Source organism: Neolamprologus brichardi, chromosome 15, assembly GCF_056152115.1.
Source record: "Neolamprologus brichardi isolate AB-2024 chromosome 15, ASM5615211v1, whole genome shotgun sequence".
In the NCBI taxonomy this organism is placed as follows: Eukaryota; Metazoa; Chordata; class Actinopteri; order Cichliformes; family Cichlidae; genus Neolamprologus; species Neolamprologus brichardi.
The window spans coordinates 8,145,001-8,169,534 of NC_142118.1; the positions used below are offsets into that span (position 1 = coordinate 8,145,001).

Consider the following 24,534-nt stretch of genomic DNA (forward strand, 5'->3'; position numbering starts at 1 on the left):
CTATATGAGACACTTTCACTGTTAAGACTCACTGTGTTATTTAACGTTTTTAAAATACATCTATCCTTATATCTATCGATTTATCTATACAAATGATAGGTAATGGGTACAGGCTAGTTTAATGACTGCAGGCTATAACTAGGCAGAAGACAGACACTGTGATGAGAGTACTCTTTGGGAAACTGAAACTCAAAATTAGGAAGGGGTTCCCATTAAAGAAAATAAGACACCAGAGAGAGGTCAGTGAGTCAGCCGAGCTGATTTTTGTTCACAGCTCTGACTTTGACCCCCTTTAGTTTCACATGGTTTGTGCGGTAAATCCTTGACAATGCTTGAGTTTTACGGAGAAATGCTTGGAAACATTTGAAATTGGAATTGCACTGATATCTTTATAGGTCGCTGTTTGTTTCAGTAGTTTGCCTGAGATCAATAAAATCATTTAGAGAAGATTTTATCTTTGTTTTTCTCAGAAAATGTAGGAGACGTTTGTCGATTATTGCATGCCGCTCTGAGCGTGTGACTGTAGTGTGATCAGCTACTCTTTTTGTTTTAAGTCTGTGGGTGGGACATGACAACATGTGGGGGACACTGCAGCTTCAATGAGTGCAGGCTTGAAAATAAATCATATTAAATTAAAGAAAGACCCAGACTTCAAGTCTCCTTCAAAAATCTAAAGGACAGAGAGTCAGTGGTTTCCAGCCATATAAAGTGATCTTTATTAGAAAACCTACAAAACGTACACTATTCACATCTTTTTTTTCCCCTTATTTTATTTTTTATATGTGCACATGTTGTGTATGAGCTGTGTCTATCTGATAGATAATGACTGGTTAAACCACGGCACTGTTTACCCCCTGTTAACATGTCGTGCAGAGATCCGGAAATGCATTACAATGATGCAGACTAAAGCCATATGTAGAGAGTGAGCAACTGGTTAAAATTCACTGTAGTATGTGTAAGTATGTGTTATTAATGTTGATATAGCATTCTGCCTTAAAGGAACACCTCAGACTTGAACAGAGAGTTATCAGACACAGATATGTTTTTATTTGCTGGTGGTTTTAAGTAAAAGAGGCATTTCTACTGTTCTCCTTAGGCTACAGAAATTTAGTGTTCCAATCAACCAAGCTAAAAAGAGTAACCCCAAGGCACAGATTTTCTTATCTGGTACAAGGTAACCTTTAATTAAAAATTATTTCAAGCTTAATTAAATATTAATTCAATAGTGCAATGTTTATGGCAGCAAGACACAGACATTTATGCCAGATGTAATGTAAATGTATCATTTTCCACAAGGATGGAATGCACTTAAGGTCACTGTGACCTTGACCTTTGTATACTCAGATATAATCAGGTTATGCTAAAGTCCAGGTAATCACATTTCATATTTGCCAAAATTGCAGAATTTTCCTTAAGGCCGTTGCATGAATGAATGATGTGAACATATAGACAGTCCAAGGGTTCAATCCTCTGAAAATGGCTGTCACTAGTCTAAGCATAATAATATTCCATATTTAAGGGAAAATTTGTTTCTGGTGTGAATATTTTAAGATTCTTGGTGCAAACACAGAGAAATACTACAAATACAGCCAACAAGAAAATACATTTTACACAAAATACCAAATGCTGATCTAAGCTACAATGAGACAACTATATTCTCAGCACATAGCAATGATACATTTTCAATGAATTACTCTGTTCTGCATTTACTCTCACTGCCTGCTTCACACAGTTTCTCACAGTAGTGTATCTTTTATCTTAATGCTCTTTGTCTCGTGATTTCTTAGAATGAACTCCCTGCAAGTGATACGTGGCGTTCAAGGCTATGTTCCTGTCATGTGTGTGTGAGGGTGAGTGTGTGTGTTGAAACCTTTGTCTGCATGTGACCGTTTCTCAAGGAAACAATTCCACTGGAAAAACCAAAACTGTTAGTACTGCATCCTCCAAATGAAGTGCATGTAAAGAGGAGCACATGCTATATCTAACTGGCTTACATTCACTGAAATTTATTCAGATTAATAGATTTCAGCAGCCACAGAAATACATATGTTTTCAGTAATGTAGCAGGTGATAACGAGTAACAGATACTTCCATGTGAAAGTTAATTTTTCCTGCAGAAACAGAGCTTCTAACATCTTAGGGAGCTAGTCCCACTAAAATACTAACAACAATATCTACATGAATTTTAGTTGTCATTATGATCTAGTTTTCTGCTTTTATCACATTTTTATCTCACTGTTATGGTTCTGAAAAGCTGGATGGATAAACTCAGTGTTAACAGAGACAACTGATAACCAGCAACCTTGTGATCTCATTTATCAAGGATGCCCAGTGTTGGGCTTCAGTGCTGATGAGCTTCGTCAGCCTTGGTTCCTTATGAGAACCAGACTACATTTCAGTGGGTTTGAGAACTGAATATTCTGTTATTTAGTAAAAGAAAGTCGTGACAGGCAGAATTTATAGGCTGCATTTGTGAGTCATCAGTGAATTTCTTGTAATAAGTCTTTCCAAAGGCAATGACAACAGTGTTTCTGCAGTTTTGCCATTACCAGCTTTTTAGGTCCAGCACAAGCAATTTGCAGTGGAAATCCAGGTCTTTAATGTTTGAAAAGACATAAAACAGAGAGGTTTGAACTTGTCTTGAGGTACAAGTCTCTGCTACAATTGGGCCAATAAAATCAATTAGGCTAGAGAAGGGACACAATTGCATGATGCATAATGGTTGTATGAGATAAAAGAATGAATTAGGCTTAAGGTAGAATTGATAGAACAGAGGATTGCAGATAGTTAGCTTTAGTTTAGGGACATTAGCTAGCGGATTTAAAAATTGCTTCATTTTAATTTTGAAAACTGACCATTTTCTTTTAACATTTCTAAAACATGAAAATCTTCTAAGAATTTAAAGGGGTTTGGGTTTTTTTTTTTTCTTTTTACAAATCTTCTTCTGCCACTCTCAAAAAGCCTTGCTGTGTTTTGGCCCAGGGCTGGTTAGTCACCTGTACTGAAGAATTCAGAGCCAATAAATCACAGCAAATCCACCCAAGTGTTCCTGTGCCAGTGAGGCCTTAATGAATGGTGACTCACAGCATGCACCTCGTTTTACCCCCGAGCAGAAGAAGTTTATAATTTTATTCTGTTGAATCCTGCTCCTGTGGCATTGTTACTGAGTCAGTGCACCTGGGAACAGGGCATTAGTAAAAAAAGAGCTTGTATGCATAAGAGTTAAATAAACTATGCGCACGTAGGGGTGGGAATCTTAAAATAGCTCCTGATATGCTGATGACGCAGATTGCAAACTCTTTCAGGTGATCGGTCCAATTAGTTGTAATATTCACTGTCAATACAGTGTGCTGATTAGAAAACGCAATATGTAATAGGCTGCAGTGACAGGTGGCTTGCTTTTTGTGGTAACACCATTAGTCAATATTCTGCCAAAGTAATCAGTGACAACTTCCCTCTGTTCTGTGTTTAAATATTTATTAGCACCAAGTCCTGTGCCATACAAATCCCATCCCAACTTCTTAAGTTTTCCCAAAGTAAATAAATAAATAATTTAAAAAAGTTTTTAATGTCAGAGTTGATGATTTAAAGAAAGATCTCCCACTCTGGAGACTGAAGCTTGTAAAATGACACAAAAATTACTGCATAAGCTCTGTCAAGATTCAACACAAGATACTAATTTGAGCTAAAGGCAAACACATAATTAATGGTACAGTCCTTTTTGATGTCTGTGTAACTGAAGAATAGATTTTTTTGCCATTAAAAGGCAAAGAGCAGGAATTATGTAGTTTTTCATTCCACTGTGGTAAACTGGTGTGTCAGTCCAATCATTTAGTTCTGTAATACCATAAAACCCCAGTCATACAGGTCTGAGGACTTGTCGGTGACCCTGCAGGCAACCCAAAGTTCTTGTGACCTCCAACAACTGCTGAACAAGTGGAATTCAAATTTTAATTTGCTAAATAGTTGGCATCAGGGAATATACATTTTTCACTATTGACCGATGGTTATCATGGGATCACTGACCAGCCTCTAGACCAGTGTGGTTTAGTTAGTTATAACTTAATTAGTTATAGGTTAGTTACCATATGCTTAATTTAAAATTATTTGTTTCATAATTGCAGTGGCAATGAGGTATAAGTTAGTGGTTCTGGTAAGAAATTGGTAAAAGAGCCTGTTTAGAGAAGCTGCATGGTTTATTTAGCCTTGAGTATAAGTAGCATATTGCAAGAGGAATCAGTGGGATATTGTCCTGTACTGACATTTTCCCCCATACCTAAGCACAGTTAAATTAATTAGACAAAGAGTTGATTATTTGATCGATTTACTGTTTGTGATCATTAAAGGATATGTGTAGACATTGTGCTGGGGTTCTCTAGCTTATCCATCCATTTTTCTGCCACTTATCCCGGGCTGGGATGCGAGGGCAGCAAACCAAGCAGAGAGACGCCCAGATGCCTGGTAACACTCACTGGATCTACCTCAGGGCCTCTTCCTCGTAGAACATGTCCTCACCTAGAAGACGCCCAGGTGCCATCGTAGGCAGATGTTTTAACCACCTCAACTAGCTCTTAACTGTGGGAAGGAGTAGTGTCTACTCTGTGTCCCTTCCAAATGTCTGAGCTCTGTATCCTATCTGTAAGACAGAGGCCAGCCATCCTTTGGAGAAAGTGCATTTCCACCGTCTCATTTTTTCATTCACTACCCAGAGCTCCTGACCATAGGTAATGGTGAGGGATGTAGATAGACCAGTGAATTGACATCTTTGCCTTTATGCTCAGCTCTCGCTTCATTACAACAGACCAGTACCAGTTGCCCTCTCAATCTCCTGCTCTCCTCTCCCCTCACTTATGAGCAAAAGTTCGAGATACCAAAACTCCCCCACTTGGGGCAACAACCCATCCAATCTGGAGGGTGCATGCCACCCTTTTCCAGCTGAGAATCTGAAAATCCTTGAGTGGTTAAAAAGTTGGTCCAGCGTTCCACGGCCACGACAAACACTGCATGGTTTCTCCTGAATCTGAGGTTTAACTAACAGATGGACTCCTCTCTGGTACCGTGAGTGACCTCAGTGCCCCCTCGTCCCCCTAATTTTGCTTCCTTTATAGAAGCTATGTCAGTGGGATTGAAGAAATCCTAAAATTATTCCTTCCACATCCTGACTATAGCCTAAGTTGACATCACCTCGCATTTTGTCTGAATTTCTTCAAGGCCGATCAAAAGTCATGCTCACCAAAGATCTCCGCTCCTGAGTTTTTACTTCAACTACTACCAGAGCCACACCTGGCCTGCAAGTACCTACGAGCTGCCTTCAGACACCCACAAGCTAACCAAGCCCAATAGGATTGCTTCTCAAGCCTAATGGCTCACTTCACCACTGACGTCCGCCGTCTGGTTGAGTTTACTACCTCTATTTATGTTATTGTAATTTTTAATATCTCTCTTTGCTTTCATTTTTTTTAAAGTAATTTGATACATTGGAAGTTGAATGGACATTATTTAATATTAGTAGTATTTTCTATTGTTTCCATCCAACAATGATGCATATAATTGAAAAAAAAAAACTGTAGGCCTGTAGTGAGTTCTTATAGTCTTGTCTGTCTTTAAATGCTAAATTTGTAAAAATAGACTTAATGTTTTGAACTACCGTTATTGTGAAAATGAATTCGGGGGACTGATGCGTCTGTGTATATATCCTAAATTCACCTCAAACAGCTTTGGTCTCACTATTCTCACCATGTGACAGAAGCTGTGAACCAAAGCTCGATGGTGTTTCCCACAATCCTATTGGTCTGTTATTGGGCTAGTAGGCAGAGAGAGACGGTGTGTGAGCGAGCTTAGAGAGGGGGAAGGAGGGGCTTTTAGACTCAACAACAAGGTTGGCGCGAGTGAGATTGAAGAGGGAAGAGAGAATGCGGCAGGAGGAAGGAGCAGACTGTCAGTGGCTCTGGGACAGAGGGATACGCAACGATTCTCTTCTCTTGTTTTTTGGCTTTTCACGGCACCTCACTTTTTGTTTCTTTTTTGTCACTCCTCACCTCTATGCTCTCATTCTTTTTGTTCGACTGACTTTCCTTTTACTGATACCGTGTCTCCCTGCAGCCTCTGTTACACTGTCCTACATCTAGACAACTCCTTCATCCTCACCCATGGCTACCTGACAGTGAGCTTCTCCTTCTGCCTTCTCTCTTCTTCTACCCTCTCTCTTCTTCTTCCTCTTTCTTTGTCAACACCACCATATTTTCTCACCCTCTCCTCTGTTTCAGCCTCTGCTTTAGTTTGATCTTTTTTTGGTGCACCTGTCATCCATCCTTCCATCCGTGCGTGGTATCAAAATGCCTGTCCTAGAGGGACTCTGGGGCCCAGATCTCAGGATGCGGGACACCGGTCTTGATGTTGGGGTCTGTCCAGAGGAGCCTCCTGATTCTCCAGTTTGGGGTCCCCTCAGGACTCCTCCTGTTACATGTGGTGGCCTCTCCCTAGCCCTGGAGCTACCAGCTCTTATACGGCAACTCAGAGCAGCGTGGAGAGCACGCAAGGGAGGCTCTCAGGGGCCAGAGAGAAATCAAGCAAGTCCTTGGGTGGAATCAGGAAAGGAGCAGGAAGAAGAGATAAAGCTGGACACAGAAAACAGGAGCGCACATGTGGAAGGTAATGCGTAAAGTTTGAGATAGACAAATTTCATACGTCTCAGTTTCACCCATTAGCACTGAAATTAGTTTAAGGTCTTGTTTTTTTGTGGTTTTGCAAATGCATTTCATTTTCTTTATTTAAATATTCAGCTTCTGAGTCCGTGCCATGTTTTCACTGTTAACAAGACAGATTTGACAGATTGTCTCTGACAAGCACTCCTCAGGCCGTATGCTTACATGCGCGTGTGGTCATACGCCACGCAGGTCGAAATGCGCTTCAGAATAGTTCAGACAGCTGAGCAGAGTAGATAGTGAAATGAGGGATTTGGGCTGTAAAGCCAGAGGGTCCATTAAATAAAGCTGTGTTACCATCTGCTGAGCTGCAGCTGTCCGTGTGACATCATCAATCAAGCCTATGTCTCTTACTAACGAAGTTCAGCATCAACAGCAATTAAGGACAATGTGTTTTATATTTAACAATCACAGTAATAAAGCATTGGAAAGTTGCATAGCCTCAGTTGCATAGTATCATTATCACATAGGATGCGATTCAAAAAACTTACGTTGACTGAGTATTTATTGAATATTTATTTTTGACATTTAGAAGTGTTTTCGGCTCGATCTCGGGCTTCTTCTACGATACCTTCAGTTTGTCTTATCAGTGTTTAGTGAGACTTGACCTTTTAAGGAAAATTAATAGATTTGAAGTCTGACGGCAACTGGAAAATATTTTTTATAATAATCTGATGATTAAAATTGGAACAGCGTGGATTTTTAATAATGAATCGATGATTCATAATGTGGGGAATTACCTTTGCTGACTCAAGCAAGGGGGAAATGGAGAAATACTGTTTTCTGTCAGTGACTTTCCCTGTGATGACTTCATACATGCGATGATTTCTTAATGAGGGCGAATGGCTATCTGCGCACTGTTTGATCGCAGCACATACAAATGTGTGGAGACACTGCTGATAAGTTGTCAGTGGTGATTGTGAGTCATTGTGACATTTACTGTAGCAAGGGCTTAAAGAAAGCGTCACAAAGCACAGATGGATGGTTTTTAAAAAACACAATAAACTTTCATCCTGTGGTTTTGGATGTCAGTCTTAGCAAGACAATGAAGTAGAAGTGCACATACTCATAAAATTTTTTTTAAAAATGGTAGCATTACCAGTGGGTTTTTACTGTATCTGCTCAGTGTATTTACTGTATTTATCTGTGTATCCAGATAAAGCAGCAGCTGTTGGTGGAAGAAAACATCATCTCGCCCTGTTTTTAAAATGTGTTTTTCCTTTTGTTGTTGTTTTTTCTGGGGGGGTTGCTGTCATGTGCTGGCACTGCATATGACAGCAACGCATCTGTTAAAATTTCAGAACAGCCCCAAACTACAGTTTGTGCCACAAACACCCACAGATTCATGGAAGCCAAGTGAATGTATTCCTGTCAGTTCCCCTGTGTCTGCTCGCGTGAGTGGGCGCTATGTGGCAAGCGTGCCATCTTGTTTTTGTATTTGGAATCAGGGATTTAACCTCATTTACAAGCGTGCATGTGCACAACAGCATGGTCTGCGTGACGAGGCGCATGTGCGTCGCCGCTTCTTTAAAACACCTCCCGACTGATTTACGTTTTCATCTGAAATGACCCAGTTTTGCGCATAGTGGAATCAATGACCTATTTTACCACACGGAGTTAAAGGAAGAGAGAGAGAGAAAGAGGGATGGAGAAGAGGAGCAGGTGGTGATGGAAATGATGGCTCATATTGAGAAGGGATGGGGTGTAGTTGTTGAACGGGAACGAAGGATGAGGGTACTAATGGAGAAGGAGGAGGATGTGCAGAAAGATGCCAAAAATTAGGGGAGAAAATGAAAACTTGGAATGATGGGAATGAAAAATACTGCAGCTTGAATAGAGAGAGAGAGAGAGGTGGGGGTGGAATTGGTGTGATTGTGTTTGTCTGAGTTAGAAGGAGGATGATCTGTGACTGCGGTGTTTTTCCAGAAGATGTATTTCCTCCTCTCCTCGCGCATCAGAACACAGGATTAAGAGCAAAGAGGCCTTCCCCTTATTCTCCTTTTATTGCAAAAACTAGGCCAGTGGGACTCCTCTGCCTTGCTTTAGCAGGCTGAGTCACTTCCCCGCAGCACTTGTTTTTGGGTTTTTTTACATGTATAAATCAGGATTTGCGCCATATGTTTTTTCCTGCAAAGCACACATACACACACGCATGCAAACACAGCATCTACCTGCAAACTCCAACGCTTTGGCAGCTTAAACTTGCATAGCAAGGTCTGGCAACTTGAGGGCGTTACCACAGTGACTCAAACCCCATTAACAGGTAGTTCAGTTGCTTTTAGCATCTCCTAAGCAAGACTCAAAGAGGTGATGTGATTTGGCAACCTTAGGGATATAATACGCTCCAGTTCCCCACAACTGACGTGTAAATTATTCAGTATACCCATAGCTTATTCAAGTGCAAATTTTATCTGTGTGCATGTTGGCTGTGACTTAGGACCTAGTTCTTTTGTGTCTCCTCTCTGGCCTCAGAGTGTGTGAATTGCAAAGTGCTAAACAGAGGACGTATTAGGAGTCTCTGTTTAGCTTTTGTGCTCCTTCTCCATCAGATAGATGCTCGAACCACAAGGAAAACCCAGAAGGGGACCTCTCAGGCTATTCAAGACTGTGGATGAGCGTTCACACAGTATGCTGAAACACTGAATCTTTCAGGAGAAAATTTGCTGTTTGAAATCCATTGGCATTTATCAATATGTTCCCCAGAAAACATTTGTCAGCTGTGTAAACAGTGGAAATCAAGACATTAGGCTGATAAAACAATCTTTTCAGAGAAGGAGCAAAAACAAGACTCAGGCTCTTCAAAGAAATCTTTTTTTTTTTTTTACCACAAAAGAAAAAAGCTCAGGTCTTTCAATTAGTCTTTGGTTGTAAGACAAACCTGAAATTTGATTTAGATTAAAACCAGTTGAAACCATCAGTTTCAGCTACACACACACACACACACACACACACACACACACACACACACACACAAAGTTAAGGCAATAACAATCTGATAAAGGGAAAGTGTTAGTGTGATCCATTACAGCTGCAAGGTGGCATGAAATCCATTTTCCTCTGGCAAACCCGGATGAGATGCACGATGTCCTGGTTCTTCTGTGTCATCAAGGATCCTCTTGTTTCACGGGGGCTAATCTAAGAACATCTGAATCTGAATCCATGAGGCTGATTATCTTGACTATCTACTTTAAGTACAACACTGTTCCCAAAACCCTTCTGGCTGCTCTGTTTTTTGTTCTTTGTAATGTTTTATTTGGCTGTTTTCACTGCTTTGAGGCATTGTAAACCCACACAGGTTTTTGTTTGTATCATCTCTGCTAAGCACATTGAGTGTACTTACAATGAAATGTCTTATATAAATAAAATTCCATTGCCGTCAGCCCCTTGTTTGCTCTCATTCCGTCTCCGCGCTTCCTCTTGAAACGTTTACTTATTATTCATGGGGTATGTGTGCCACTAAAAGCCACCACAAAAATATCATCCCAAATCTTTCTTTCTTTATTCATATTTCTCGGTTACACCCCCCTCTTTCTTTCTTTCTTCTCTCCATCTAGCTGATGGCAGGCTGAACACTGGTCATGCTGGTGTGCTGCTGGCTGAGAGACGAGGCTCCTACCCGTTGATTGATCTGCGAATTTTAAAAAGTAAGTTAAAAAAAAAAAATCATATAAAAAACTATTCTCCTTTATACTTCTCTGGAAAATGAAATTTTCTTGGAACAACAATAAACTGTATTTGATTGTTTCTGTATTTCTAAAAGGTACAACAGTGAAATTTAAGTCAAACAGTCAAGATTTAATTAAAGGGCAGACTTTCCGTTTTCATTCAAAGGGTTTAACAAATGTTAATTAATTAAAACATTAATTGTTTGCAGATCACACACAATATAAGGATTGTTTTTAATACTTGGGTGAAAATCAGCCCATGACTGCCTGAAGTGTAGAACCCATGAGCATCATCAGATACTGTGTTTCATCAATTGAGATGCTCTTCTGGGCGTTTACTGCAGCCACCTTCAGTTGCTGCTTGTTTTCGGGTTTTTCTGCCTCTCTGTTGTGTTGAGATCAGGTGACTGACTTGGTCATTGAAGAGTATCTTATTTTGCTGCCTTGAGAAACTCTTGGGTTGTTTTTGGAGTTTGCTTTGGGTCATGATCTGGTTGCACTGTGAAGCTCTGTCTGATCAGTTATGCAACATTTGGCTTAATCTGAGCAGAGAGTGTAGCCTTGTACACTTAACAATTCATCCTGCTGCTTCTATCATGCAGTCACATCATCAATAAACACCATCCAGCCATACATGCCTATGCCATAACATTACCTCCACCATGTTTGACAGATGATGTGGTATGCTCCGGATCATGAGCTGTTCCTCTCCTTCTCCATACTTTTCTCTTCCCATCATTCTGGTGCAAGGTTTCACCTGTCAGATTCTTTTTCCTTTTCCAGAACTGTAAAGACTCTTTGAGGTGTTTTCTGGCAAAGTCTAATCTTGCCTTGTTGTTCTTGAGTGTTTACCAGTGATTTGCACCTTGTTGTGAACAATGATACCCCTCCTCCAGAGGTGTGTTCATGACTTGGTTAGATGTTGTAAAGTTGTTTTTCTGAACCATGTAAATAATTGTACCGTCATCCACTTTAACTGTCTTCTGTGGTCTTTCAGGCCTTCGAGTGTTACTTAACTGGTATTCCTTCGTTTTAAGAATGTACCAGATTGTAGATTTAGCCACTCCTAAAGTTTTTGCTCCTTCTGTGATAAGTTTGTTTTATCAGCCTAATGTTGGCCTCTCTCACTTACCCTGATCTCTTTGAATCAACTCCAGATATTGTCTGTTTCATTTGGAAACAGGCCTCATCTGTCCATGAAACTGCTTGTCAGTCAATTGTTATGTATTATTGTAGGGTCTACCTTACAATATAAAGCACCTTGAGGCGACTGTTGTTGTGATTTGGCGCTGTATAAATAAAATTGAATTGAATTGAATTAAATTATTTTTGACCCTCTGATAATGGAGAACTGTGTTAAAGAATGGCTGTAAGTCATAAACAATTAATGCACAATTTTTAACCCCCTTATCTTAAAGCAGAAAGTCTGCACTTTAATCACATCTATTTTTTCTTTCTTTGATTTAAAATCCACTGATGTTGTTCACAGAGGACAATCTCTTTGTTCAAAACAGTTACCTAACTGTACATCAGTGTGAAGCAGTGTTAGTCATGTCAACCTAAGAAAGTGCTCAAATTTCTTAGTTTTTTTCTTGTTATATAACAATTACAAAATACTATCCTTGTAAACCACAAAGGCCTTCTAGAAAAGACTGTCTAAAAATGGCACAGCTATCCTAAATTTTAAACAGTCTGACATTCCCCCCTCCCTTTTTTTTTTGCTTTTTACTAAGCTGTTTATTTCAGCTATAAATACATTTAATGATTAACAACACATGGTAAAAACAAACAAACAGTTTTATGAGTGCTTCTCATTTTAACATATATATAATTTTTCTTGTTTTACTGGCATCAGGTTGGATGTGATAGGCTACTACTGCCAGATGGTGGCAGCAATGTGCCTGTAAGCAGTTTACTGAGCATGATGAAACAATAACAAGAAGAAAAAAAACAAAGCAGTAAAACATGTGTGCCACTGTGAAATTATATGCTACTGTATAAACAGGAGAAACATGCAAAGCCAGAGACAACCACAGCTTTCATGAAGGAGGCCGGGTGCAAACTCATATCACAAGTCTACCACAACTATGCACAGTCATTTGAGCAGGGGTGGAAGAGGGGATTTTCAAAGAGTAGGCAAATACCTCCTGGTGAATAAATTATTTTTGAAATTCCCACCCTTTGTAATGATGGGGTTTTACCTAAAATATTTCTTTTCTTGGTTTCTGTGACAGAACAACATACCATTTAAATCCTGTAGGTCACCCATTTGTGTAGAAAATGTGTTTCAGGTATTCACACAACATGCATTTTCTTTCTTTTTGTAATTTAAGCCAGTGCCCAACAGGGGGAGGTAGAGACCGTCACCAGGAGAAAGGTGAAGCGTCTCCTGAGCTTCCAGAGATACTGCCACGCCTCTAGGTTGCTGAGGGGGTTAGTTCCTCACACCCCCAGGTCCTTACACTTACTTGATGATGACTACCTGGGACAAGCTGCTGTGAGAAAACACACACACATATTCATATGCAGTCAAAGCCATACACATATTCCCAACAGATAAAGTCTGACAATTTTCTTTCTTTCTCTCTAGCACATGCTATCAAAAGTAGGCACATGGAACTTTGACATTTTCCTCTTCGATCGTCTTACAAACGGTGAGATGATTTATTATTAAATTGGTTATTTTCATAAACTTTTTTGACCCCCACCTACAGGATACAATCCACCATCACTCTATGCATGCTTCCAGCACAAACACTGTATAAAGTTATTCCATATGAAATGTAAAACATGATTTATTTATTTTTTTTAACTTAGTGGACTTACTGATCTGAGCTATATGAATTCTTTTGAATATCACTGTTTTGTGCTTTAGGTAACAGCCTGGTGACGCTGATGTGCCATCTCTTCAATGTCTACGATCTCATTCATCACTTTCAGCTGGACATGGTCAAACTTAACAGGTTTCTTGGTAAGCTGCAATAAAGTGTTAATAGTTTTTTTAAGCTTCCGACTTTAGGATTTCAACACTTTCTCAGCTTTAAAACACTGCTGTCCTTACACATAATTATTTCTCCTGCCTCCATAGAAACATTACTTACTATGAAGTGCGCCTGCACTGTTATTTTGGCGGGACTGAAAGCTGAGAAGGAAAACTCACAATTGCTTTTTACTCAACCAGTAAATCATTACAAAAGAGACTCTGAGCACTAACAACAAATCTGGGCAAAGTGATAGTCCGCACATTCCTGTAGTAAGTGAATATTAACCCAGTAACCATAGCAAGCTAAATGGTACCTCATAGATACTGCAGAGTAACAATGAGCTACGTGTTGTTATGGCAACAGAGCACACAGTCAACATTGTTTTGTAATTTCACACAGCAGAGGAAAGAAACACAATCTATGGGTTCAAGTATAAATGAATTTTTGCACGATGGAAATGACATTGAATGCCTTGCCAAAATACTATCTGTCTATCTATCTATCACCTGCCAGCTTACTAGTACTGTGCAAGTCAGTGTGTGATGTCTGATTGTGCTGGGTGTAATGTAAAGATAATGCAGGAAGTAGTGTGGTAAAATCACAACAAACAAGTATTTATTATTTCCTGTAGTGAGATTATGTCTTAAGCTGATCATCTCCAAAGCCAGCTGACCCGATTCAGGCATTGTCTGGACTTTGTGTGCGTAAACCGATCGCAGTAAAGACATTTCAAGTCATCAGAATTTTAAAAAACTAATTAGCCATTTATAGGACTTGTTAAGGAGTAAACACATCACCCGCTGTGTTCACTCCTTCTGAATCAAACTCTGGTTCTTTTTCTATCGCGGTGCAGTTTGCTTGTGCAGGTGTGAATGTGGTTATCACACCATGGTGTGACTATGATCCAAGCTATGAGGATTCAGCTCCCACATACCAAGAGACCATTAATAATTGATATATGAAACCATCTAGCAGATATATTTGTATCGCAGGCCGGACGTGACACCCTTGGACCAGGGTAAACAAACTGTTAGTGTGAAAACACCCTTAAAATCAAATGGAGATTGAAACAGTCAAAACAGTAGTGCAGGTCAGTGGTGTGAAAGTCGTGTTTCACAGGGTTTGGCCTTGTGTTTTTCTTTGCTAGGCATGGTGCAGGAGGACTACCACTCCCAAAATCCCTATCACAATGCTGTTCATGCTGCTGATGTTACTCAAGCCATGTACTGCTACCTAAAGGAGCCCAAGGTAATGAATAATACTGTATTCACACACACGCGCTCTGCCTCTCTCTGTCTGTCATACTCACACTGTAAGACCTCACCAGGCTAAGCTTCTCCTTGACATATTCTATTAGCTTTGTTCCCTCTGGGATAATTCCCGCTCACTTAGACTCAACGACACATCAATCCATAGCTCTGAGAACTCTCCAAAGCCCTCTGACCAGATTAAGCTTCTCTGCATCTTTCCCTTTTTTCAGTAATTGCTTTTGTGTCCTCTTTTGCTCTGTGAAGTGCTTTGTGATGCTTCTGTTTTGTTAAAAGCCCTGAATGAAATTCAGTCAGCACATGCACCAGTGTGTCATAGACAACAAACATTCCTTTATAAGAACAGGCCTGGAGGTCAATATTCTATGATTACATGCTATGGCACACATCTAGGCTTTAACTGCAAGTACTTTAAATGGCATGATCCACAATTTCTTTTCTCCAGCAGGTAATATTTGTAGGCTGGTGCTATAAAAGTTAGAGGTGCTTTATACCACATTCAGATCTACTGAATGGGTAAAGCACAAGAATCACAGACCAAAGCACTCACATTATGTAGACACACACGCACACACACATATTTTATCTACAGTCTGAGAAGCTGTTTTTAAAAGTGCTACAGTCATCAGCCCACATAAAATATATTTTAAAAAAAACATATTACGGTGTGCCCCCACAATGCCAACAAGTGCATTTCCTTTCTTGCCTTCTCTTTTGAATGATTCTAGTTGAGCGAATTTATAAAATACATATTTTAGCCTGGTTTTCTGAAAATGGGTGTCAACGTCTGACTCGGGTTGTCACAATATTAGAATTTTCAACTTGGTACCAATACCTATGAAAATACCTGATACCATTTTTAGTACCAAAAGGACGATTTTGACCCAATCCTGCAAAAAACAGAAGTAATGGAGGAGAAGTCGTAGGTCAAAAAAGTTAACTTTAATTTGGCAACTGAATTTTTTGCTAATTGTAGTTCAATGTAACAGAAGTATTTAAGATTAACATTAGAGGTTTTATTAATTTTACAAATATTTAAAAAAATTCATAACAGTTCTTAAAGGTAAAATATATTTTAGAACCTACTAATAAACAGGGTACAACAACACAATAACTAACACATCTTAATAATCAAAATATTGTAGAATAAGAGTATTATTGAAAGGTTACAAGCATTGTTTTTTCTACACCGAAGTGCTTTCCATCCAACATTCAAACTTCAATGAAGGTATCAGACAGCAACTTGGGGTTCAGTATCTACCTCAGTGATACTTTGGCATGCAGACTGGAGCGGCCAGAGATCAAACTACCGAGCTTCCAATTAGTGGATGATCTGCCCTACCTCCTAAACTACAGCTGGTGTAGCCAGTAGCTACTTAAACACGCAGATACTGTTTGTTTGTTTGTTTGTTTTTATGCCACTGCATGAATGTTTAAAATCTCATACACAACCTCTTTTGTAAGTACCAACTGTAAAAACAGACCCAAGAAGTGGCAGTAATAAGAAAACTGGGCACTTGTTAGACTTAGTATTATTCTCCAAAGAACACATGTCTTTTCACAATCAAGCAAAGAAGCTTTCTTCAAAATTTCTTTAAAATGAGTCCAAGTCTTCCTCTTGTGTAAAAAAACAAACATTGCTGTGTTGTAGCTGGCAGAGCATCTGAGTCCTCTGGACATATTCCTGGGTCTGATGGCAGCAGCTGCCCATGACGTGGACCATCCTGGAGTCAACCAGCCCTTCCTCATTAAGACCAGACACCACCTGGCATCCCTCTACCAGGTACACACCAGTTTGCAGATGGATGTCAGCGTGTGGATGAAAGGCCTTGTGTCTCGGCCTGTTTGAAACACAGTTTGGTTTTTATTTGTCCTGTCTAGAACACATCTGTGCTGGAGAGTCACCACTGGAGATCTACTGTGGGCATGCTGCGAGAGTCGGGACTGCTGTCCCACCTGCCTGCTGACATGTCGTAAGAACACACAAACACGAATACAGCATAGGAGGCTGATTTGGATATTTTAAAGTGTTACTGTAAAATTTCATTTGTTTAAATGGACAATAGGCAGGCTTAAGCTTTAACTTGCACAATATAATGGCTCTAAAATGTAAATCCATCTGTGTTTGGACTGAGAGCCTCACGTCCACTATGTAAGTCTTTTGGAGGGAAGTATTCTAGTACTACTTTATACAATTAAAGCATTTTTGCTACTCTTGTTTCTTTGCACCATGAGTCTTTGAGCCTTCACAAGAAGGTCAGAGGTCAATCTCGGTATGTGAGCGCCAACCAAGGAGCTCTCGATGTAGGAAGTTATTGTAAAAACAGTTGTTGCTCGGTTACAGGTGGAGTTGAAAGTTTGTTTTGCTGTTTCATCATGGTGACGCTTCCCTCTTTTCTGCAGGCGGGACATTGAACAGCGGTTGGGCTCTCTCATCCTGGCTACAGACATAAACAGACAAAATGAGTTCCTAATGACCTTCAGAGAACATCTGGACAACCAGGACCTGGATCTTCAGCTGGCTTCACACAGACACTTTATACTGCAGGTATAGTGCACCGTCTCCATTTCTCACAGCAATTCTTCCTGTGACTTCAGCTTCATTATAAGCTGAATTTGAATGAAAACCTTGTCTACATTTACCGTATATGTGCATTTCTTTCAATCTGCAAACCTGCAGATTGCGCTCAAGTGTGCAGATATCTGTAATCCATGTCGGGTTTGGGAGCTGAGCAGGCAGTGGAGCGAGCGGGTGTGTGAGGAATTCTACAGACAGGGTGAGAGGATGTCTTATCTCAATTTATGTCAAGGTTTTCTCAAATGATCAGTGACACTTTAAGCAATTTCATACTTTTACTAATATTCAGTGTTAAAGCCAAATTTGCATTTCTTCAAACCATTTCATTGTTTAATAACAGCAATACTCTTTCTGTCTTGCAAAGCAATTAAAAAATTCAAGCAAAAGTCAATATTGATGTAAAAAAGAAAAAGAAATAGGACATCTCTAAATGTGGGATAAATTAAATATGTGTTGTTTTATCATAAATGTATTCGATTTAGCCACCACAGCCTACTAGTTATGCAGGGATGTCATTTTTGCAAATAAAGACATCACTGTTTGAAGTCTATACACAGTATTTTGTTTTTTAACAGAGATTAACATCTGTATCTCTCTTCATTATGTCTTATATCTGTTTTCTGAGTTCTGGTATTTAACCTGCAGGTGACCTGGAGAAGAAGTTTGACTTAGAGATCAGTCCTCTCTGCAACCAACAGTCTGACTCTGTCCAAGCCATTCAGATAGGTGAGTACTAGAGTGCACTTACAGACACACAACTGCACTTCATAGGGGCTCTTTATGTACAATAAAAAGAAAGCACAGCCCCTTTAATTCTAAGGTTTTATATATCAGGAGTAAATACAGTTTATCTGATCAACTACAAAACATTAAATATTTCACTGTGTCATTTATTGTTAAACAACGACTAAGCCAAAAAGGAAGAAGCGGTTTGTAAAGGGCTAAGTATATCTTTACTGCTTCCACAGAAAACTGCTAAAAAACCCAAGAGCTACAGCTCAGACTCTACAGGCCTCAGTTAGCATGTGAGATGTTAAAGTTCATGACAGTTCAGTCAGAAAAAGACTAAACAAGTTTGGCTTGTTTGGAAGGGTTGCCAGGAGAAAATGAAACACAGCACACTCATATCAGCAAGGAGGTGGAGGGGTGATGATTTGGGCTTGTTTTTCCAGCCAAAGGACTCGGGCACCTTGGAGTCACTGAAACAACGATGAGCTCCTCTGTATACCAATTCTATAGTCAGCTAAAGCTGGGCTAAAACTGAATCGTGCAACTTTTCTTTGATCCCAAGCTCAGCAGCAAATCTACAACAGAATGGCTGAAAAAGAAACGAATTAAGATGTTACTCAGTCCAGACCTGTGGCAGGACCTTAATAAATGAATGGTGACAAACCTTAATAGCCAGAAGCACTATTGTAAAGAAGAGCGAGCCAAAATTCCCCCACGGTGATGTGACAGGCTGATAAAGTCACACAGAAAAATAATTTTTGTTGTTCTATAAGATACTGAATCACCCTGCGTTTGCATTTTAGCTTAGCTTTGTTAAATCAATAATGACGGTGTAATATGTCATGTTTTTTTTTCGTCTCAGGTTGTATTTACCTACATTTAGGACCTGGTGATGGCTAGATTTTTCTTTTATTGTGTACTAATACGGAAATACTTCAAATCAAAAGGGAGCGCGCTTTCTTTTCGCCCTGTTCGCTAATGCCGTACCGTGTGTACCTAACAGAAGATGTCTGTGTGTTTTAAGGTTTTATTTCCTACATTGTGGAGCCCTTGTTTGAGGAGTGGCACCGCTTCACTGAGCCCAGCCTGCTCAGCCAAACAATGCTAGATCACCTGCACAAGAACAAAGCTAACTGGAGCAGCTTACGATGTGCTCACACAGCTTCAGACGTGCAAGGCCGCTCCCAAGCTGAGGAGCCTGAAGGAGAAGTTGGAGAGGGAGCAGACATCCCTTAATCTCCCTCTTGTTTCACGGGTGTTTCATCTTCCTTTATAAATGGAGGAAAGGAGTATTTTCAACTCCCCTGTTGTGTCCTCCAGGGTGTTTGCTCTCACAGCCTTTTGTCCACTGCTCTGAAAGCGGGAGCACTGGATTGGCTTGGATACGTGAGAAATGGGTCCCTCTGCAGGAGCAAAGGATTGTAGCGCTGCAGGAGAGAGATTTTCACAGTTACGCAGTCAGGATGGATGATCTTAGTAAATTAATGCAAATTTTGACAAAGTCATGCCTTGCTTAATAACCTGTTGATAATATTTGCTTCAAATTAACTGAGGAAAGTGGGAACAGAATGAAAAGTCTGGCAGAAGAGGATGAGTGAAGACAAATGTTAGTGTGTGATTGTGCAATGCTACTGGGAGAGTTTTTTAAAAAGCCAAAATTATATACAAATCAGCTGGACTGTGGTGGAATCATGATGTAAAATAGATGAAAAAATAGGTGGAATATATAAATATATCAAATATACTATGCTTTTTAAACATTTAGACAGTATATATTAAGCTCTTTACTTTTTCCCCTTTTTGTACTGCTTGCACTCCTGTTGGATGCTTTTTCAATCAAGTGTCTCACTTGTCTACTTTTCACTGAAGTGCGTTTTTAACTAAAAGCACTAAGTTGGTATGTCAAGGTACTGTAAACTGTAACATGTATTCTGTTTTAACCTGTAAGAGTGACCCAGATAATAAATACCCTTTCTCACTTATACGCACACACACACACACATACACAAAAGTGTCATCAGCCACTAGATGCTGAACACTGACCGTCAGGTGGATGCTTTTTTTTGGGGACTCGAGCTCGCTCGCCGAAAGCAAACGAGAGCCATTTTTAACAAAAAACAACGAGTTTGTCTTCATGCAATGTTACGCTGTGTAAATACTGTGATATACAACCTCAGCACTTCACATGCCAAAATCTCAGCAATGTGTTCATCTACTTACAGGGTACGGTCACTCTTTGTAACAACTTTATAGGTGCATTTATTTCTAACCTCACTTTATAAGCTCATATACAACAAAGCCTTAACAGCAACTTGGTCTGTCTGTGAAGCATATTGTGTAAGGAGTTTTGTTTTTTGGAGAAGCTTTTTTACAGTGTATGCCTGTTTTTCTTCAGCCATACCAGCATATACTGAAACACACGCACAGTGCTGTAGCAGCTTGTTTCCTGATTGATCTTTCACTCGCTATCAGGGTCAGATTAGGTCGTACAACGGATAAACAAGGCCAAGGTGCCCGTATACCGTTATGACACATCATCTCACTGCTTTGTTACCTCTCTCAGACTTTTGTACTTGGTACAGTATCCTGTCTTAGTGTATGCCATGAAGAGACTTGGGCCAATTAGTAACTGCAAATACCTCTTAATTCATATTTATTCTACAGTGTTACAGAGAAGTATATGCCATACTTACTAAAAATCTATATGGTTTAAATGGTGTTTATAATATGTATTATGTCAATGGTGAGAGTCATCCATAGAAATTAAAATGTGTGTAAATACTGGTTGGTCCAATTACCAAACACACTGCTGTTAAACAGTCTATTTTTTAGCACTCTGCTCTGGTTCTATATAGTTTGGGTTGTCACATGTATGCAGTGTTTACAGATGCCCAGGTTTTCCTGAGCTACAAAGGAGCTTTACGATTCCACCCACCCAGCCAACACGCAGTATATTCTGTACACAGTGGTTCTACAGCATAATTAAAGCTCCAGTAATGACATGTTCACAGAAAGTGTAAGATTAATGACATTTCTATGATGTCTTTTTTTTTTTTTTCTAAAGCTGCGCTAGCTGTGTTTTAATGTGCAATAAGGTTAAAAGTCACTGGCCGAGTTGTATGAAAAAGGCCGTATTCATATCTGTAGCTCTGGTTATTAATGGGTAAATTATTAACGTGTCTTCACTGTAGCACTCTGTTGGCTTTGCTCAGACTCACACAGTTGTTTGGCGTGCGCTCCTATGTCACTGTTATCACCTGTGAAAAGGTTTCATTACTGCATTGGTGCACACTGGCCTGTTTGATTGCATGTAGTGACAGCAGAGACAGTTTACCGACTAATTCAGCCTCGTTTTCATTTGTGAGTTCAGCTCCCTTTGCCGAGAGCAAACCTGTTTTGTTTTTGACCATTAATACAGAGTGAAAAAACATATAAATATGCTACCTGAACAGTATTGAATTCTGAAGTCACACGTTACTGCCATACTGTAGACCCAGTCCAGACAGAAGGCCTCAGACTGCCTTGTATTCAAATACCTCGCAGAATTAGCACTGATACAGGGTAACTGAGCCATACTGAATTTACTTACTATTATATGTACTGTATGTCTATATGCCAGAGTAATTATAGTATCGACATTACCATAAATATATCTCACGAAAAAGAAGTCTGTGAATTTATATTTTGATTCTCTAAAATAACAGTCGCACCCAGCTGTTTTTTATACCTTATATATAGCATATACTCGTAGAACAACATGTTACAGAATCCTCTGATTTACGTCCTCTGAGGGTATTCTGCAATCAGCAATAACCGATTAACTGTTTGCAAATAACAAAGAAATTTAATGCCGCAACAGATTTTAATCTCGCCAATAATCAAATGTCCTTCATTGCGTATAGTGCAGTAACCTAATAATTTCTAGAGAAAGTGAACGCAGTGCTTAAGACTTCAATATATAAGCTCCATTTTCAGTTCTTCTAGTACTCCTCATACTTTAGCTTAAAGTTTCCGGTCAGTTTCTGACTGTGAAATCTGGATCTTTTCCTATTGCATGCTCTTCATCTGCAAAAGGAGTCTTCTCAGTTTTAATTGTTCATATTTCTGTGTGCTACCTTATGGAGTTTATTATTATTACTACAGTGCATAATTATTAGCACAGCAGCTGATTTAAACAGAATATTTTTTGAATGAAACCTTTCACATAAAGCTCTCGATATCCTGTATCACTAATAGAGGGAACTGGAAATTAAAGAGCTGTTTGCACTATGTCTGTCATGCAGTCTAAACAAGAAAAGAGTTGGAAGGGTGGTGTGTCTGACGGGTCCTCTGACTGCTCGACTGTACATTTGTGTTCTGACAACCACCCTCTGAGCACTGTGAACAATATAATAAAAGATTTTCAATAACCATACGAGGTCTCAGTTTTTCTGTATCTGTATTTGTGCTCTAAAAAGAAAGAAAACGGGAGGACTAAATGGAGTTTTAGCAGCTGTAATACGTACAATTGACCACTAGATGGTGACAAATCAATTTCACTGGCTTTGATGCCATGCCATTAGTCTTCAATGACATGAGGGCACCTTTGTCTGCTGTTTTGTTTACAGTATGACTAGAGTTGTTAACCAGGCAACCAACATGATGATTTATGGGATGTAGGTATGGCTCGGGGTTATGAGCTCTTATGTAAAACATAAATAAATAGAAGAAGAAAGATGGGGCAGAATCAAGCAGCATGGAGTCGTGTTTATTGCAGTTGCAGAGCAAAGGCAGAAGATGAAAGAATCTAGACTTTTAAAATGGCCAAATTGCGATATCGTGGTGTGTTTACTGCATAATTGAGCATATTTTCTTGTGAATTTCGCACAGTAGAAAAACGAGGGAGAGGGAGCTGGGAGGACGTGAGCTATGCAAAGTGTGAGGAGGGAGCACAAGCCTTAAGAAAATGAATGCGGGGGGTTTAGTATTCAAAATGGAAGCGTAAAGAGAGTGCTGTAAATACGGGCTGGAACAACAGGGGAAAGGACGGAAATGTACCAAGAGTAATGAGCAGCAGAGAGGTGCTACAGGCGACCTGTGTTCTCCTTATTTGCATATCTGAAATTTGCAAAGCAAAACAAGCGCACACACAGAGTCCACTGGTCAGCCAGTCACACTACGCCGTCCTGGCTCACTTCTCTAAACTTTATCTTTATCCAACGCCACACTCCAGAGTGGCCCGGGCCCGGGTGACATGCTGATAGAGGCTGTGTTTCTGACATGATCTGCTCACTAGAGCATGACATCAGGCACCCATTCATGCTGGTATTTCCCTCTGAGTGTTTCCCTCTCTTTCTCTCTCTCACACACAAACACACACACAGAGACAGTTTGCCACAGTCAGTGCTCCTCCTCTGTGTGTGTCACTGTAAATATTGACAGTGCAAACAGTGACCCTCTTTGCCCCTTAAATTCTACCCCTCCTTGTGTAAAAACATCCCCTCCATTACCTCATCGAGCTGATAACCATCTACATCTACCTCCAAATGCAAAGCTGGCAAAAGCGTGATTGCTGCTTTAAATGGGATACACCTTCATTTTTCAAAAAAAAAAAAAGGGGGGGGCAAAAGCTGAGCTAAAAAACGTAAAGTCAGCTCCTGCTTGGCCTCCCGGCTGTAAGATAAAGAGTGAAGGATGTGTGTACTGAAAGTGAAAAATGAAACCCGGTGTTCGGATTCAGCGCTTGTCTCACTTTGTGTCTGACTGCTGCTGAAAGGGTTAATCTCCTGTTGTTAGTCAGTACCCTTTTTTATACCGTAAGCTCTTTTTGCCACGTTTCTCTGCCTCGTCCCTTCTTTCTTTCTTTAACCAGACTTTATGTCAGGTTCATGTGATCTTTTCCAACCTTCCAACCTAGGTTTTTGCCCACCTGCAGCAGAGAGAAGCACATACTTGTAAAAAAAAAAAGAAAAGAAGCATTTCTCACTCTTTCACTCTGACCCACTGTCACACTCACTCACGTACTATATTTATCATCATACAGACCAAATGAGTCTATATACACTTTTATGAAAAGAGGAACTCCTCTAGTCACCCCCCACCCCAACACGAGTGATGCGAGGCTGTCTTTTTAAATTTACTCTGAAAGACAAAAGAGGACACATTCATTCTTCTGTTTTGCCTCAAGCCACGCCGTAAAGGCAGTTGAAAGGTCAGCATACCCTTTACATTGCTCTGTTCTCAGTTTGCGTAAACACACGAGAAGCATAATAAGAATACTGTACACTACTGTATGTGCTCACTCTCACTCCTCAGAGCTCTGAAGCACTTCACAAAGGACCAACCCGGTTGTCACTTCAGCAGCTCAGCCTATCGCGCCCCTTCTTTGCTTTATCGCGAATGAAACCTTTCGAACTTTATCACTCGCGCTTTCTATCAGATATCTTTGCACGGCTGTCTCCTCCTCTCTCGTTTAAATCACATTGTGAGCATGCCATAAACGGATCGCTGCACCCCTACAATGTGGCTGCAAAGGGGGCTCCACTGTGGTGAAATGTGCATGAAATAATACGCGGGGCGTGAATCAGTGAGACCTGAATGTAAACCTACCGATGCACTTTATCTGCT

The 24,534-nt window shown here is 40.0% G+C and overlaps 1 protein-coding gene across 5 annotated transcripts in view; it reads left to right on the plus strand.

Moving 5' to 3' along the window:
* LOC102780239 (3',5'-cyclic-AMP phosphodiesterase 7B-like) overlaps positions 1 to 22,336 on the plus strand; it is a 27,667-nt gene extending 5,331 nt beyond the window's left edge. Inside the window, exons 3-15 of one of the 5 annotated variants that reach the window (XM_087852005.1) lie at positions 1,788 to 1,850; positions 6,267 to 6,651; positions 10,259 to 10,348; positions 12,703 to 12,866; positions 12,960 to 13,023; positions 13,245 to 13,340; positions 14,501 to 14,601; positions 16,273 to 16,404; positions 16,503 to 16,594; positions 17,025 to 17,163; positions 17,296 to 17,398; positions 17,845 to 17,925; positions 18,953 to 22,336. In XM_087852005.1, the coding sequence (XP_087708131.1) occupies positions 6,336 to 6,651; positions 10,259 to 10,348; positions 12,703 to 12,866; positions 12,960 to 13,023; positions 13,245 to 13,340; positions 14,501 to 14,601; positions 16,273 to 16,404; positions 16,503 to 16,594; positions 17,025 to 17,163; positions 17,296 to 17,398; positions 17,845 to 17,925; positions 18,953 to 19,164 (1,590 nt within the window). In that variant the 5' untranslated portion in view covers positions 1,788 to 1,850; positions 6,267 to 6,335 and the 3' untranslated portion in view covers positions 19,165 to 22,336. Of the gene's footprint in view, positions 1 to 1,787; positions 1,851 to 5,821; positions 6,652 to 10,258; positions 10,349 to 12,702; positions 12,867 to 12,959; positions 13,024 to 13,244; positions 13,341 to 14,500; positions 14,602 to 16,272; positions 16,405 to 16,502; positions 16,595 to 17,024; positions 17,170 to 17,295; positions 17,399 to 17,844; positions 17,926 to 18,952 lie in introns of those variants that run through there. The other 4 variants (XM_006797192.3, XM_087852004.1, XM_087852006.1 and 1 more) reach the window with 4 other exon arrangements.
* Positions 22,337 to 24,534: the final 2,198 nt, after the last annotated feature.